Below are 18,235 nucleotides of genomic sequence, written 5' to 3'. Positions count from 1 at the left end.
AAATACACAAAGATTATTGAAGGAAAAATGAAAGAGTTTGAGAACAGGAACCAAACCATGGAGATTCAGAGGCAAGGCTTGAAGAAAACCCTGATTGATTCAGCTAGAGAGGTATGTCGTGAAGTTGTCTGGAAGGATAAAAAAATTAGAACTCCATGGTGGACACAGGAAGTTAAACAGGCAGTAAAGGAAAAGAAGAAAGCAAATCAAAAGCTCCTGACCAATAAGTCAGCTTGTGCTCCTAGAGAATAGAGAGACAAATGTAAGAAAGCTAAACAGTGTGTAAAACTAGCTAAACAAAAGTCGTGGGAGGACTTTGGCAAGAACATAGAAAATAAATATCAAGAAGGTGGTAAAATATTCTGGAGGTTGTTGAAGAAGCTTAGGAATGGAGGAAAGAGTGCTGTAAAAGAAGTTAGAGATGATAAAGGTGACATGAAAATAGAAGAAAAAAGATATCCATGAAGTATGGAGTAATTACTTCGAAAAATTGCTAATTGAAACAAGCAGTGATAGCACAGTGATAAAAAAGAAAAAAAAACACTCAACTGGCATACAGTCAGGAATATTGAAGTAGAAAAGGCCATCAAAGGCTTATAATGTGGAAAGACAGCAGAAGCAGATGATATTCGACCAGAAATCCTGAATTATAGTGGCATAAAGTGGTTGCACTGCATAGTTCTGAAGTCCTGGACAGAGGGATGAATTCCCGATGATTGTAGTAGAGCTCTCATATTACTCACACATAAAAAGGGAAATAAAACTGAATATGAGAATTACAGAGGTATTTCTCTACTGAGTGTGCCTGGTAAGATTTATGCAAGTATACTTGATAAACAATTGAGAAGAATTGTGGAAGAAAAGCTTGGTGAAGAACAAGCTGGATTCAGGCCAAATAGAGGCTGTCAGAATCAGATCTTCACTTTACGACAAATAGTTGAGAAATCATGGAAATATAACAAAGATCTGTATTTTAAGTATTGTTGATCTGGAAAAGACATATGACAAGGTGACAAGAGAGAAGTTATTCAATACGCTACAGTTATATGGTGTCAATGGGGCATTATATCATCATCCTCAAATTCCTGACATGTACCCTCAAGTGGTGTACAGGATATGATAGTACTACATGAAAAATTTACATCATTACTAACTTCCTATCTATACAATTTTCCTCCAAATCAGTCTGTTTTAAGTTTTGTTGATCTGGAAAAGACATATGACAAGGTGACAAGAGAGAAGTTATTCAATACACTACAGTTATATGGTGTCAATGAGGCATTATATCATCACCATCAAATTCCATCATATCCTGTGTACCCTCAAGGGGTGCACAGGATATGATAGTACTACATGAAAAATTTACATCATTAATAACTTCCTATCTACAATTTTCCTCCAAATCAGTCTGTTACTTATCAAGACTCGAACATTACCAGATCTTATATTTCTATCGTCTATTGCACTTTGTACCATATCAATCCACCTATATCTTGGTCTTCCTTTGGGTCGTTTTCCTGCCAACTTGGCAGAGAACACTTGTTTTGCTAATCTTTCCTCGCCAATTCTGTTTAAGTGACCATACCACCTGAGATTAGCTCTGCTAACGCATTCCTGGATGCTGACAATGTCACGTTCTTTCCTAATATCCTCATTTTTAATATGATATTGCCATTGATGCCATCTGTTCATGCCTCTAATCTTTCTCAGGACTCTCATATCTGCGGTCTCTAATCTTTGGTCAAGTGTTTTACTTCTGACCCACCTCTCAGATCCATAAGTTAAAACTGGTTTGAACACTGTCTTGTATACAGCTAATTTAGTGTTCCGACTAATTTCTCTCTTATTCCATATGAATTTATTCAATTCACTTCCTACCATAACAGTTTTGTTGGTTTTGTTGTCTATTTCCATATTTAATTTACCATCTTCACTAAAAATCGTGTCTAAGTAGCTGAAATGTTTTACTTGTTCCATAGTTTCTCCATTCACAACACAGCTGACATTATCAATGATTCTGCCTATTTTCATTTCTTTGTCTTTTTATTCCTGACCTTCATACAATATCTATTACAACAGTTATTCATTTTAGTCAGAGAATCTTGTATAATTGTAGCAGATTTATTTAGAAGTATGACATTGTCTGCATAAAGCAAAGAAGCTGACATTAACATCTCCAATTTTGATATCATTTTTAATACCAGTTTCCTTCATAATGTGATACATATAGATAATGAATAACAGAGTGGATAATGTACATCCTATCCTTGTCTCACACCAGATTTAACATTAAACCATCTTCCTGAACTTCCTTCAATTCTAACTGCTGACTTACAACTCAAATAAAGACTAAATATTACTTGATATAATGCCCCATTGACACCATATAACTGTAGCGTATTGAATGGCTTCACTAATGGCACCTTGTCATATGCCATTTCCAAATCGACAAAACTTAAATACATTTTGTTATATTCCGATGCTGTCTCAACTATTTGTCGTAAAGTGAAGATCTGATCCTGACAGCCTCTATTTGGCCTGAATCCAGCTCGTTTTTCACCCAGCTTTTCTTCCACAATTCTTCTCAACCGTTTCTCAAGTATACTTGCATATATCTTGCCAGGAACACTCAGTAGGGAAATACCTCTGTAATTCTCACATTTAGTTTTATTTCCCTTTTTATATATGGGTACTATGAGAGCTCTACTCCAATCATCAGGAATTCGTCCCTCTGTCCAGGCTTCCTGAACTATGCAGTGCAGCCACTGTAAGACTTTTATACCACCATACTTCAGCATTTCTGGTCGAATATCAACTACTCCTGATGCATTTCCACATTTCAAGCCTTTGATGGCTTTTTCTACTTCAAGTATGGATATGTATTCCTGACCTCATGCCTGGTCAGTGTTTTTTATCACTGCGCTGTCATCATCACTGCTTGTTTCATTTAGCAATTTTTCGAAGTAATTACTCCATACTTCATGGATATCTTTTTTCTTCCATTTTCATGTCACCTTTATCATCTCTAACTCCTTTTACAACACTCTTTCTTCCATTCCTAAGCTTCTTCAACAACCTCCAGAATATTTAGCCACCTTCTTGATATTTATTTTCTATGTTCTTGCCAAAGTCCTCCCATGACTTTTGTTTAGCTAGTTTTACACACTGTTTAGCTTTCTTATATTTGTCTCTCTAATCTCTAAGAGCACAAGCTGACTTATTGGCCAGTAGCTTTTGATTTGCTTTCTTCTTTTCCTTTACTGCCTCTTTAACTTCCTGTGTCCACCATGGAGTTCTAATTTTTCTATCCTTCCAGACAACTTCACGACTTGCCTCTGAATCTCCATGGTTTGGTTCCTGTTCTCAAGCTCTTTCATTTTTCCTTCAATAATCTTTGTGTATTTTAGTCTACAGTTCACATCTGAGAGCTGCTCAACTTTTATTCGCTTTAAAACTTTCTTACATGTCATTCTTTTCAATATGAAATTCAATTTTATCCTGCTGAAGACTAAATAGTGATCACTTCCAATTTCAAAACCTCTGTACACTCTGGTGTCCTGCACCAGGGAGAAAACATCACTATCAACAATAACATAGTCAATGAGACTTTTCTTATTCCTTGCTTCTTCTCTCCATGTGAATTTGTGCACATTTTTATGTTGGAACATGTTATTAGTAATAACCAGTCCATGTCCTGAGCTGAAATCCAACAGGTATTTGCCATTATTATTAGCTTTGCTCTTTTCTCCAAATTTTCCCAAAACATTTTTGTATGTCTGACAATCACTTCCTACTCTGTTTAAATAGCGGAGTAGGAAGTGAATCCCTTGTTGGGGATCTAAATGATCCCCAACAAGGACCAACTTTTCCTTTTTCATTGTGTCAGTAGCTTTCTCTAGAGCCTCAAAAATTCCTCCACTTCTACCTTAGTGGAACCTTCTGTGGGACCCTAGGCACAAATCACTCTACTTGACACTGCCTGCCATTCAAGAAGATGAGCCTTGTATTTTGTGTTGAATACTATGGCTACTCCTTCTTTTCCTTGATTGTCATTGCCTGAATATAACATTTTGTATTTATTGCTCAGAAAGAACTCACCATTTTTTGTCTTTTTTGTTTCAGTCACCCCTATTATGTCGATCTGGTACTTATCTAATTCCTCCACTAGCTCCATTTCTTTGCCATTCAGGCTTCTTATGTTGACAGTACCGATCTCTAACTCTGGTGATGTTTAGTTGGGATGTGTTTTCAGATTTGTTCCAGTAGCTGACTTTTCACTGTTCGCTTTGGTTCCCTGGTGAAAACAACGGGGACCTTGTTTAACCAGGCGATGCCCCAGCCGGCATGAAATTTTGTAATGTTGTACCATCATTTTGTATTTTGGTTTAACCATTAGGAATACAATTTGTTTGGCTAAATCCCAAATTGCCAGCCCATCCTCATTCGTTCATTATCCAGGTAGATATCCAACAAGGTGCGCCACGAGAAGGTGAGGATTGGACACAAGGTCCGAAGCCCTAGTCTTTTCTCCGCATTCTTTAATCGGTATGTGGAGTTCTCCTCTCAGTTATACAGCTTTGACTTTTAAGCACCCCAGCATTATATAATCATCATTATCATCATCAAATTCCTACCATGTACCCTCAAGGGGTGTACAGGATATGACAGTACTACATGAAAAAATTACATCATTACTAACTTCCTATCTACAATTTTCCTCCAAATCAGTCTGTTACTTGTCAAGACTCCAACATTATGAGATCTTATATTTCTGTCGTCTAAGGCACTTTGTACCGTATCAATCCACCTATATCTTGGTCTTCCTCTGGGTCGTTTTCCTGCCAACCTGGCAGAGAACACTTGTTTTGCTAATCTTTCCTCTCCCATTCTATTTAAGTGACCATACCATCTGAGATTAGCTCTGCTAACGCATTCCTGGATGCTGACAATGTCAAGTTCTTTCCTAATATCCTCATTTTTAATATGATATTGCCATTGATGCCATCTGCTCACGCCTCTAATCTTTCTCAGGACTCTCATATCTGCGGTCTCTAGTCTTTGGTCAAGTGTTTTACTTCTGACCCAGCTCTCAGATCCATAAGTTAAAATTGGTTTGAACACAGTCTTGTATACAGCTAATTTAGTGTTCCGACTAATTTCTTTCTTATTCCATATGAATTTATTCAATTGACTTCCCACAATATCAGCTTTGCTGATTCTGTTGTCTATTTCTATATTTAGTTTACCATCTTCAGTAAAAATTGTGCCTAAGTAGCTGAAATGTTTTACTTGTTCCACAGGTTCTCCATTCACAACACAGTTGACATTTTCAATGATTCTGCCTATTTTCATTGTCTTTGTCTTTTTATTGATGACCTTCATACCATATCTATTACAACAGCTATTCAATTTAGTCAGAGAATCTTGCAGACTTGTAGCGGATTTATTTAGAAGTATAACATCATCCGCATAAAGCAAAGAGCTGACATTAACATCTCCAATTGTGATATCAGGTTTAATACCACATTCCTTCATAATGTGATCCATATAGATAATGAATAACAGAGGGGATAATGTACATCCTTGTCTCACACCAGATTTAACATTAAACCATCTTCCTGTACTTCCTTCAATTCTAACTGCTGACTCACAACTCAAATAAAGACTAAGTATTGCTTGATATAATGCCCCATTGACACCATATAACTGCAGCGTATTGAATGGCTTCTCTCTTGGCACCTTGTCATATGCCTTTTCCAAATCGACAAAACTTAAATACAGATCTTTGTTATATTACCATGCTTTCTCGACTATTTGTCGTAAAGTGAAGATCTGATCCTGACAGCCTCTATTTGGCCTGAATCCAGCTTGTTCTTCACCAAGCTTTTCTTCCACAATTCTTCTCAACCGTTTCTCAAGTATACTTGCAAAGATCTTGCCAGGAACACTCAGTAGGGAAATACCTCTGTAATTCTCACATTCAGTTTTATTTCCCTTTTTATATATGGGTACTATGAGAGCTCTACTCCAATCATCAGGAATTCGTCCCTCTGTCCAGGCTTTCTGAACTATGCAGTGCAGCCACTGTAAGACTCTTATACCACCATACTTCAGCATTTCTGGTCGAATATCATCTACTCCTGCTGCCTTTCCACATTTCAAGCCTTTGATGGCTTTTTCTACTTCAAGTATGGATATGTATTCCTGACTGCATGCCTGGTCAGTGTTTTTTATCACTGTGCTGTCATCACTGCTTGTTTCATTTAGCAGTTTTTCAAAGTAATTACTCCATACTTCAAGGATATCTTTTTCTGCTGTTTTCATTTCACCTTTATCATCTCTAATTCCTTTTACAGCACTCTTTCCTCCATTCCTAAACTTCTTCAACAATCTCCAAAATATTTTGCCACCTTCTTGATATTTATTTTCTATATTCTTGCCAAAGTCCTCCCATGACTTTTGTTTAGCTAGTTTTACACACTCTTTAGCTTTCTTACATTTGTCTCTGTATTCTGTAAGAGTAAAAGCTGACTTATTGGCCAGGAACTTTTGATATGCTTTCTTCTTTTCCTTCACTGCCTCTTTAACTTCCTATGTCCACCAGGGAGTTCTGATTTTTTTATCTTTGCACACAACCTCACCACATGCCTCTCTGGCAGAATCAATCAATGTTTCCTTCAGAGTTTGCCACTGAATCTCCAAGGTTTGATTCCTGTTCTCAAACTCTTTCATTTTCTTTTCAATAATATTTCTGTATTTTAGTCTACAGTTCACATCTGAGAGCTGCTCAACTTTTATTCGCTTTAAAACTTTCTTACATGTTATTCTTTTCAATATGAAATTCAATTTTATCCTGCTCAAGACTAAATAGTGATCACTTCCAATTTCAAATCCTCTGTACACTCTGGTGTCCTGCACCAGGGAGAAAACATCACTATCAACAATAACATAGTCAATGAGACTTTTCTTATTCCTAGCCTCTTCTCTCCATGTGAATTTGTGCACATTTTTATGTTGGAACATGGTGTTAGTAATAACCAGTCCATGTCCTGAGCAGAAATCCAACAGATATTTGCCATTATTATTAGCTTTGCTCTTTTCTCCAAATTTTCTCAAAATATTTTTGTATGTCTCACAATCATTTCCTACTCTACTATTTAGATCCCCAACAAGGACCAACTTTTCCTTTTTCATTGCAGCATTATATAAAGCAATACTTAATCTTTATTCGAGTTGTACAGCCTACAACATGACATGTTTTACAGGATGTCTACAACATGTTTTCAAGAAACTTAAGAACATGATATGTGCACGCAGTCACAACAAACAGTAAATGAAGAAAAAGCAAGGAGCTATTATTTCTCCTAAAGTCCTGATGGTGCCCCCTAGCGGGCAATGTTGGTATTCTTGAGCGATTGGGCTGAAGGTCTTGTGATGTAGGCTGAAAATGGCAATGTGATGTTGCCGAAATATTGAAGTATATTAAAATTTATTTTAATGTATATCCTAGCGACGTTGTAATTTCCTTAAATTACTTAGTAAAAAAGTCATAACATTACTCTTGTCAGCTTTAGTAATAACAATATTTTTATTCATATATATATTTTTTTAAACCACCTATTTCATTCCGTGGAATATTACTTTAAGGTAGTTTAGATTTGTTTAGGATGATTTCAGTGTCTAATTGTCCATTATTGGCTATTGAAGGTGGAAGGTTATAATTATAGATACTCTGTTCTGTATTCATCATAATTTCTAGTTTTGGAACTTGTTTAGGTGTAATAGTGAAGTTTTCATCTTGACTGAAAGCATTTGTAGTTGCTTTTGTAAGCACCTGTAACTATAAATTTATGACCACACGATCTCAGCGAAATTGATGTCTGAGCATAGTATGTTGGTGCTGTTGTAGGATTTCAAATTTCTTCAAGTGCCAGCTTTTAATTTTTCTAACTTTTTTGCCAAACCTTTGGAGATGTGATATAGGATGTTCCACAGTTCAAGATTTAAAACATTAAATAGCTCTTCATATAGAGCCCCCTTTATAGCACTGTTTACTTGGTAAGCTGTATGTGAGTAGCAGCAATTTGTTCCTGTAGCAGCACAATCGCCATTTAATCTAAATTTATCCAGTTTAAAATGTGAGTTGATTATTTGATGATTCTTTAGAATTCTCAAATAATGAACTATATAGAAAATATAGTAAACAAGAGTTCATTATATGTATATATTTTGGTATTAATTTGCAATAAATGATTGAAGTAAAAGTGATTTGTCATTTTTTTTTTAATCTAGGTTGTATTACCAGCAATGTATTTCATCCCAGGTGGTTCTGGTAGAAAGTTTGAAGATAGTTTGGATGCTATATATCAGATTTCAAATTCTCCTAGTCTTCTTGTCTTCAGTGCCCTGTATCTTGTTTCTATCGCTTTTTATAATTATTTTGGCCTTGCCGTGACAAAATCTCTTACAGGTAATCATCTTAATATTGTTGTGTTAAACTGCTAGAATATTCATATTTTTCTATGATTGTTCCTTTTCATTTCTTTTATTCAAAATTTGAAACAACGACTAATACTTAAGTTCACTGATTATCCAGTTACCTATCATACTTGGGTCCTGTGAGACCTGAATATGACAGATAATGAGATATAACGAGAAAGTACATTTTGGAACACTTATGGTCCAAATACTGTCTTTTTGAAGATGAGTAATAACACCAGTTAGTATTATTACTGCTGAATTATGCTTATTCAGTGGCGAATTCTCCATGCTTGCTGCGCAAGCTCATTAATTGAGAAAGAAGTACTATTTATTTCTTAATAAATGCATGCATTTATAAGCATTCCATTTAGGCTTTTATTTTTGTAGACAGAAGATGTCTTAAGCTTGTGCGGCAATAATTGAGGTTTGCATTGTGTATTGAAGGCCGATGCTTGCTCGTTTAGTCAAAGCTACCTTGGTTTGCTCGGTTGTAGGAGCTTATTGCAGCAGCACTGTGATTTCATGTGTGTGCATAGCCATTTCACATCATCTCACTCTGTTGCTTAAACACAGGCCATATACAGTCAGCGTAGCTCTAGCCAGTGAGCTTCAGCAGCCTTTACAAGTGTGCGTGTTGCTTGGGAAAATTAAGTTACAACCAACTTTTTATGACGATGTTATTGACTAGTTCATAAAGAAGAACCATAGGTAGAATTTGTATTCAAGTAGCTAAATTGAAAAATATAGAATATCATTGTAAAATAAATGTTATATTTGTATGATTAAATGTACATAAATTTCTAAATATATAGTTTTAAATGGTCGGTACATGTAACCCTCGTATAATGCGTACTTATGCAATGCGGTTTCAATATAATGCGGTCAACAAATTGTAGTAACCCTTGTTCAATGCGGTACTTATACAATGCAGTTTGACAAAAACACAGTCTAGAAATTGTAGTAACCCTTTATCTTTTCATATATTTTTCACCGCACAACTTAAAAATCAAATTTTATCTTCGTTAAATTTGTGTCTGCTGATATCACGCAGGTAGTTATAAGTAGCAAATTTATATTAGGGAAAACACCTTTAGCATGCATGTACGTCAATTGTATACGTATAAAGCGTTTGTTGTTGAAAATTGTCTTCGTTTTCTGCCAGGAAAGCGCATTGATAATCATGTATGTTATCTCAAGTTGAGCACTTTATTTTCTGGTGAGTTACATACATAATTAATATGTAATGCTTTTTTATGTAAAAAAATATTTTTATAGTAATGGCCACAAATTGCATTGAAAGGGAAAAAATGAATATTGAAAAGAAAATTTCTCTAGAGGAAAAAAAAATTAAAATCATGGATCAGTTGAAAAATGGAGAAAAAACAGTTGTAAGGACTTTAAATTTAAATGAATCAAGAATTCAAACAATCAAACACAATGAACATAAAATCCGAGAAAGTGTTTATTGCTGGGTCAATGGTGAGTGCAAAGCTTGTTGCTCGTGTATGCAATTTTCTAAGTGAAAAATGAAGAAATCTCTAATGATTTGGAAAGAAGATGCACCCAAAAGAAAATTTCTTTGAATGGAAATCTTATTAAACAAAAAACTCTCAAAGTTCATGAACATTTATAATGTAGACCAGGTGTTCAATGCTGATGAATCCAGGTTATATTGGAAAAATATGCCAAAACGCACGTGTATTTCGAAAAATGAAAGATCAGCTCCTGGATTCAAAGTTTCCAAAGATAGAATTACTCTACTGTTTTGTAGTAATGCATCAGGTGATTACATGACAAAACTAATGTTTATTAACCGATCCTCAAATCCTTGTGCTATGAAAGATTAAAATATGCACTTATTTTTATTTTGCCTAAAACATTTATGCATTATGTGCAATGAAGTTTACGTACAATTTGTAATTTTTACAATTTTATACTATGTATTTGTGTCATAGTTTACATCAGGGGTGGGGAGCCCTCACCTGCGGGCGAAATTTCTCCTGTGAGTCTATTTCTCCTATTTCACTTCGCCCCTTTGCTGATGTACTCGTATGTACATGTAAATAAAATTTGATAATAATTTAAATTTATTATTACACATTTTCCAAAATTAAGAGAACACAATCTAAAATCAACAAGTGAGTATGTTGATGAGTGCCAAAGTGTTTTGAATCATTTTCAAAGGAGATTTGAAGATATAAAAAATCAAAGAATTGAGTTACAAATATTTGAAACACCTTTTCATATACGCCCTGAGGAAGCTTTTGATTCCTTGCAATTAGAGTTGATTGATTTGCAGTGTGATAACACTTTGAGATCAAAATATAGTAATCTGCCTATATTGGACTTTTACAAATCTATTGATTCTGAGAAATTCCCTCCTTTAAAAAATAATGCCTTGAAAAATTTTTTGCAAAATTAAATCTGGCAAAAAATCACCTTCGTACAAGACTCGCTGACGGAAATCTCACCAATGAACTATGAGTAGCCGTCTCATCAAGTGCGGTAATATTTCTAAGCTTTCACAAAAAAAAGCAGTTTCAGCCTTCTCACTAAAAAGTTTAAGATTGTTATAATTATATGCTTGATTGTTATAATTATGTCTACACAATTGTAATTAAAAGATACCATATCAGATGAAAATGTTGCACATTTACTTATTGAGATATATATTGCACACTACATACACTATATAAGAGTTAAAATTTTCAGTCCCCCACGGAAGTTTTTAAATTAGCAATTTCGCCCTTGATACTAAAAAGATTCCCCACCCCTTGTTTATATGTTTTCTTAACTTACCTGAATTAAATAAAAATATATTTTTGTTGGATATGTCATTGTTGTTTATATAATTTTTAAAAAATAAAAATAAAAGTGATTTTGGAACATAACCCTACTTTATGTATGTGATCTGAGTCTCGCATTACACGATTTATATAACGCGGCATTTCTATTGAACCTAACATCCGTGTTATACGAGGGTTACCTGTAAATCATTATTCCGATAATCAGATTTCAATCGCACCTCTCACTCCCTGAATGATAACAAGAGCAAGCGCGAATTTCAAGACCAGTATTCGCTCTTGAACTTATTAATTCCATGTTATTGTTGAGTACAACATAATTAGCAAGAATAATAAACTACTTATTAGATTGAGAGTGTATTAAATTAAACTTACTAAAGAATTATATATTTATTTTAATCCTTTATCTAAGTGTAAGCAAGCAAAGTATGTGTGTGAAATATCTTCACAACTAGATTACTTTTATACTTTATGTGGAGGCTGATGACTTCGCATCATTTGCCTTGATATCTCATAATACAAAACATACTTCCTTCCTGAAGTGTATATTGCTATGCATTAGGAGAAGCATCACTACCTAGACTGGTTTCAACCTTTATTGAGGTCTGATTCAGTGAGAGCCAGACCCAGAAGAGATCATCATCAAATTCATGATATATACATACAAGGGGGTGTACAGGATATAGTACTGCTGTAAAACTTACACCATCACTAACTTCCTATCTACAATTTTCCTCCAAATCAGTCTGTTACCTGTCAAATTCCAACATTGTCAGATGTTATATTTCTTTCTTCTAAGGCATTTTTTACTGTATCAATCGACCAATATCTAGGTATTCCGTTGGGTCGTTTTCCTGCCAACCTGGCAAAGAACCCTTGTTTTGCTCATCTTTCCTCTCCCATTCTGTTTAAGTGACCATCCCACCTGAGATTAGCTCTGCTAACACATTCCTGGATGCTAAATGTTAAGTTCTTTCCTAATATCCTCATTTTGTAATATGATATTGCCACTGATGCCATCTGGTCACCATTCTAGATTCTCATGTCAGTGGTCTCTAGTCTTTGGTCATTGTTTTATTTCTAACCCAGCTCTCAGATCCATAACTTAAAATTGATTCGTACACTGTCTTGTATACAGCTAATTTAGTTTTCTGACTAATTTCTGTCTTATTCCATATGAATTTATTCAATTGACTTCCTACCATGCCAGCTTTGTTGATTCTGTTTTGTCTATTTCCATATTTAATTTACCATCTTCAGTAAAAATCGTACCTAAGTAGCTGAAATGCTTTACTTGTTCCACAGGTTCCCCGTTCACAACACAGTTGACATTTTCAACAATTCTACCTATTTTCATTGTCTTTGTCTTTTTAATGGTGACCTTCATATCATATCTATTACAACAGTTATTCAATTTAGTCAGGGAATCTTGAAAACTTGAAGCAGATTTATTTAGAAGTATAACATCGTCCGCCTAAAGCAAAGAACTGACATTAACATCAATTCTGATATCATGTTTAATAGCACTTTCCTTCATAATGTGATCCATATAGATAATGAATAACAGAGCGGATAATGTACATCCTTGTCTCACACCAGATTTAACATTAAACCATCTTCCTGTACTTCCTTCAATTCTAACTGCTGACTTACAACTCAAATAAAGACTAAGTATTGCTTGATATAATGCCCCATTGACACCATATAACTGTAGCGTATTGAATAGCTTCTCTCTTGGCACCTTGTCATATGCCTTTTCTAGATCGACAAAACTTAAATACATTTTGTTATATTCTGATGCTTTCTCGACTATTTGTCGTAAAGTGAAGATATGATCCTGACAGCCTCTATTTGGCCTGAATCCAGCTTGTTCTTCACCAAACTTTTCTTCCACGATTCTTTTCAACCATTTCTCAAGTATACTTGCATAGAACCCCCAACTCAACATCACCAGAGTTAAAGATCGGTACTATCAACGTAAGAAGCCTGAATGGCAAAGAAATGGAGCTAGCTGAGGAATTAGATAAGTACCAGATCGACATAATAGGGGTGACTGAAACAAAAAAGACCAAAACTGGTGAGATCTTTCTGAGCAATAAATACAAAATGTTATATTCAGGCAATGACAATCAAGGAAAAGAAGGAGTAGCCATAGTATTCAACACAAAATACAAGGCTAATCTTCTTGAATGGCAGTCAGTCTCAAGTAGAGAAATGTGGGCAAATATGAGAATGGGGAACTGGACAATGAGACTTATTTGTGCCTATGGTCCCACAGAAGGTTCTACTAAGGTAGAAGTGGAGGAATTTTTTGAGGCTTTAGAAAAAGCAACTGACACAATGAAAAAGGAAAAGTTGGTCCTTGTTGGGGATCTAAATAGTAGAGTAGGAAATGATTGTGAGGCATACAAAAATATTTTGGGAAAATTTCGAGAAAAGAGCAAAGCTAATAATAATGGCAAATATCTGTTGGATTTCTACTCAGGACATGAACTGGTTATTACTAACACCATGTTCCAACATAAAAATGTGCACAAATTCACATGGAGAGAAGAGGCTAGGAATAAGAAAAGTCTCATTGACTATGTTTTTGTTGATAGTGATGTTTTCTCCCTGGTGCAGGACACCAGAGTGTACAGAGGATTTGAAATTGGAAGTGATCACTATTTAGTCTTGAGCAGGATAAAATTGAATTTAATATCAAAAAGAATAACATGTAAGAAAGTTTTAAAGCGAGTAAAAGTTGAGAAGCTCTCAGATGAGAACTATAGACTAAAATACAGAAAGATTATTGAAGAAAAAATGAAAGAGTTTGAGAACAGGAATCAAACCTTGGAGATTGAGTGGCAAACTCTGAAGGAAACATTGATTGATTCTGCCAGAGAGGCATGTGGTGAGGTTGTGTGCAAGGATAAAAAAATCAGAACTCCCTGGTGGACACAGGAAGTTAAAGAGGCAGTGAAGGAAAAGAAGAAAGCATATCAAAAGTTCCTGGCCAATAAGTCAGCTTTTACTCTTACAGAATACAGAGACAAATGTAAGAAAGCTAAAGAGTGTGTAAAACTTGCTAAACAAAAGTCATGGGAGGACTTTGGCAAGAATATATAAAATAAGTATCAAGAAGGTGGCAAAATATTCTGGAGGTTGTTGAAGAAGCTTAGGAATGGAGGAAAGAGTGCTGTAAAAGGAATTAGAGATGATAAAGGTGAAATGAAAACAGGAGAAAAAGATATCTTTGAAGTATGGAGTAATTACTTTGAAAAACTGCTAAATGAAACAAGCAGTGATGACAGCACAGTGATAAAAAACACTGACCAGGCATTCAGTCAGGAATACATATCCATACTTGAAGTAGAAAAAGCCATCAAAGGCTTGAAATGTGGAAAGGCAGCAGGAGTAGATGATATTCGACCAGAAATGCTGAAGTATGGTGGTATAAGAGTCTTACAGTGGCTGCACTGCATAGTTCAGAAAACCTGGACAGAGGGACGAATTCCCGATGATTGGAGTAGAGCTCTCATAGTCCCCATATATAAAAAGGGAAATAAAACTGAATGTGAGAATTACAGAGGTATTTCCCTACTTAGTGTTCCTGGCAACATCTATGCAAGTATACTTGAGAAACGGTTGAGAAGAATTGTGGAAGAAAAGCTTGGTGAAGAACAAGCTGGATTCAGGCCAAATAGAGGCTGTCAGGATCAGATCTTCACTTTACGACAAATAGTCGAGAAAGCATGGGAATATAACAAAGATCTGTGTTAAAGTTTTGTCGATTTGGAAAAAGCATATGACAAGGTGCCAAGAGAGAAGCTATTCAATACACTGCAGTTATATGGTGTCAGTGGGGCATTATATCAAGCAATACTTAGTCTTTATTTGAGTTGTGAGTCAGCAGTTAGAATTGAAGGAAGTACAGGAAGATGGTTTAATGTTAAATCTGGTGTGAGACAAGGATGTACATTATCCCCTCTGTTATTCATTATCTATATGGATCACATTATGAAGGAATGTGGTATTAAACCTGATATCAAAATTGGAGATGTTGATGTCAGCTCTTTGCTTTATGCAGATGATGTTATACTTCTAAATAAATCCGCTACAAGTCTGCAAGATTCTCTGACTAAATTGATTAGCTGTTGTAATAGTTATGGTATGAAGGTCAGCAATAAAAAGACAAAGACAATGAAAATAGGCAGAATCATTGAAAATGTCAACTGTGTTGTGAATGGAGAACCTGTGGAACAAGTAAAACATTTCAGCTACTTAGGCACTATTTTTACTGAATATGTTAAACTAAATATAGAAATAGACAACAGAATCAGCAAAGCTGGTATCGTGGGAAGTCAATTGAATGAATTCATATGGAATAAGAAAGAAATTAGTCGGAACACTAAATTAGCTGTATACAAGACTTTGTTCAAACCAATTTTAACTTATGGATCTGAGAGCTGGGTCAGAAGTAAAACACTTGACCAAAGACTAGAGACCGCAGATATAAGAGTCCTGAGAAAGATTAGAGGCGTGAACAGATGGCATCAATGCCAATATCATATTAAAAATGAGGATATTAGGAAAGAACTTGACATTGTCAGCATCCAGGAATGCGTTAGCAGAGCTAATCTCAGATGGTATGGTCACTTAAATAGAATGGGAGAGGAAAGATTAGCAAAACAAGTGTTCTCTGCCAGGTTGGCAGGAAAACGACCCAGAGGAAGACCAAGATATAGGTGGATTGATACGGTACAAAGTTCCTTAGACGATAGAAATATAAGATCTGATAATGTTGGAGTCTTGACAAGTAACAGACTGATTTGGAGGAAAATTGTAGATAGGAAGTTAGTAATGATGTAATTTTTTCATGTAGTACTGTCATATTCTGTACACCCCTTGAGGGTACATGGCAGGAATTTGATGATGATGATGATGACTTGCATAGATCTTGCCAGGAACACAGTAGGGAAATACCTCTGTAATTCTCACATTCAGTTTTATTTCCCTTTTTATATATGGGTACTATGAGAGCTCTACTCCAATCATCGGGAATTCGTCCCTCTGTCCAGGCTTTCTGAACAACTGAAATATATTAATTTTTAAAAATCAAAAATCAACTGAAATATATTGATTTTTAATTAACCAATGATTTATAAACATACAATGCCAACAAGTTTCGCCAATGGAGCTGTTTGATTGTTTCAATTTTTAATTTATATGATAGTGTTACTCCATTTTCTCTGTACTAGCCACTCTTACCATTATCAACCCTGATGAAGCCAAACACCTCCATTGGCAAAACATGTTGGCATTGTATGTTTATAAATCACTGGTCAATTAAAAAGCAATATATTTCAGTTTAAATTATTAAATACAGATCTTTGTGATATTCACACAATTTCTCACCTATTTGTAATAGCGTGAAAATATGATTCTGAATAACCTTTATTTGGCCTGAATTCAGCTTGTTCTTCACCAAGCTTCCCTTCCACAATCCTTCTCAACCCTTTCTCAAGTATACTTGAATAAATCTTAATAGGAATACTCAGTAGGGAAATACCTCTGTAATTCTCACATTCAGTTTTATTTCCCTTTTTATATATGGGTACTATGAAAGCTCTACTCCAATCATCTAGAATTCGTCCCTCTGTCCTGGCTTTCTGAATTATGCAGTGCTGCCACTGTAAGACTTTTAATCTCCAGATTTGAGCAGTTCTAGTCGAATATCATCTATTCCCACAGCCTTTCCGCATTTCATTCTTTTAATTACGTTTTCTACTTCAAGTATGGATATGTATTCCTGATTGCATGTCTGTTGAGTGTTTTTTACTACTGTACTGTCATCACTGCTTGTTTCATTTAGCAATTTTTCGAAGTAATTACTCCATTCATCAAGGATATCTTTTTCTCTGGTTTTTATGATCACCTTTATTATCTCTAACTGGTGATTAGTTTACGGAATTAACAACACATATAAAGTATATTAATTAAAGGTAACTTTAATGAATAACTTCTATATTTCGGCAACGTCACATTGCCATCTTCAGGAACATAAAGATATGGTATGTGCATGCAGGCACTAACACAAAGCAAATGAGGAAGAAAGCAAGAAACTAATATTGTTCCTAAAGTCCTAATGGTGCCCTCTGGTGGGCTAATTTGGTAGTCTTGGCAGTTGGGCTGAAGTTCTCATAATGTAAGTCTCCCAAATTTGGGGTAGTTTCATGCACCCAAATTTGTTGAGGTTAGGAATGTTTTTTAGAGCTGCTGAAGATTCTTTGAATAATCTTTCGTATTTAAACTTGCTGCGATGAATTATTTTTGTTTTCTTCCAAAGAATTTTATGGTGGGTATCTAAGGCATGGTCTGCCAGCCCAGAGCGGCTGTACTTGTGGAACCGGATGTAGTCTTGGTGTTCTGAAATCCTGATATTTGTTGTTCTGCCTGTTTGGCCAAAGTAGGACAATTTGCAGCTACAAGGGACCTGGTATAGACCAGGTAGGTCTAGGGGAAGTGGTTGGTCTTTGGTAGAGCGGATAAGGGATGCCAACTTTTTATATGGTCTGTAACAGGAAGTAAGGTCATATTTTTTGAGGATATTGGTTATTTTCTCAGAGGTGCCCTGGATGTAGGGGATGGTGATAGACTTGGTGTAATCTTTATTGTGGAGGGGGGGAGGGGGTTGTGGTTTACTGGTTTTAGTATTTTTTGGATTTTTTTGGGGTTATAGCCATTGGCTAAGAAAGTGTTGAGGATGTGGTTTAGTTCAGTAGTTAGGGCCTTGTCATCTGAGCAGATTAATTTTGCCCTGTTATATAGTGTTTTTATAACCCCATATTGTTGTGGGGGGGGGGGGGGACTGCTGGTGAATGTATCTGCCAGTATGGGTGGGTTTTCTGTGAACAGAGAAAACCAAAGATCCATCAAACTGGCGGGTGATTAAAGTGTCTAGGATGGGG

The 18,235-nt window shown here is 35.5% G+C and overlaps 1 protein-coding gene across 1 annotated transcript in view; it reads left to right on the top strand.

Annotated features, from left to right (window-relative positions):
* Positions 1-18,235, top strand: part of LOC150101341 (solute carrier family 35 member F6-like) — a 243,151-nt gene that overhangs the window by 171,473 nt on the left and 53,443 nt on the right. Inside the window, exon 10 of the mRNA XM_090400695.1 lies at positions 8,293-8,470. Coding sequence (XP_090256821.1) covers positions 8,293-8,470 — 178 coding nt within the window. The remainder of the gene's footprint in view (positions 1-8,292; positions 8,471-18,235) is intronic.

Source organism: Typopeltis vanoorti, chromosome 11 (assembly GCF_054136105.1).
Source record: "Typopeltis vanoorti isolate ZY-2024b chromosome 11, IOZ_Tvanoo_1.0, whole genome shotgun sequence".
In the NCBI taxonomy this organism is placed as follows: Eukaryota; Metazoa; Arthropoda; class Arachnida; order Uropygi; family Thelyphonidae; genus Typopeltis; species Typopeltis vanoorti.
This window is presented reverse-complemented; position numbering and strand designations above follow the sequence as displayed.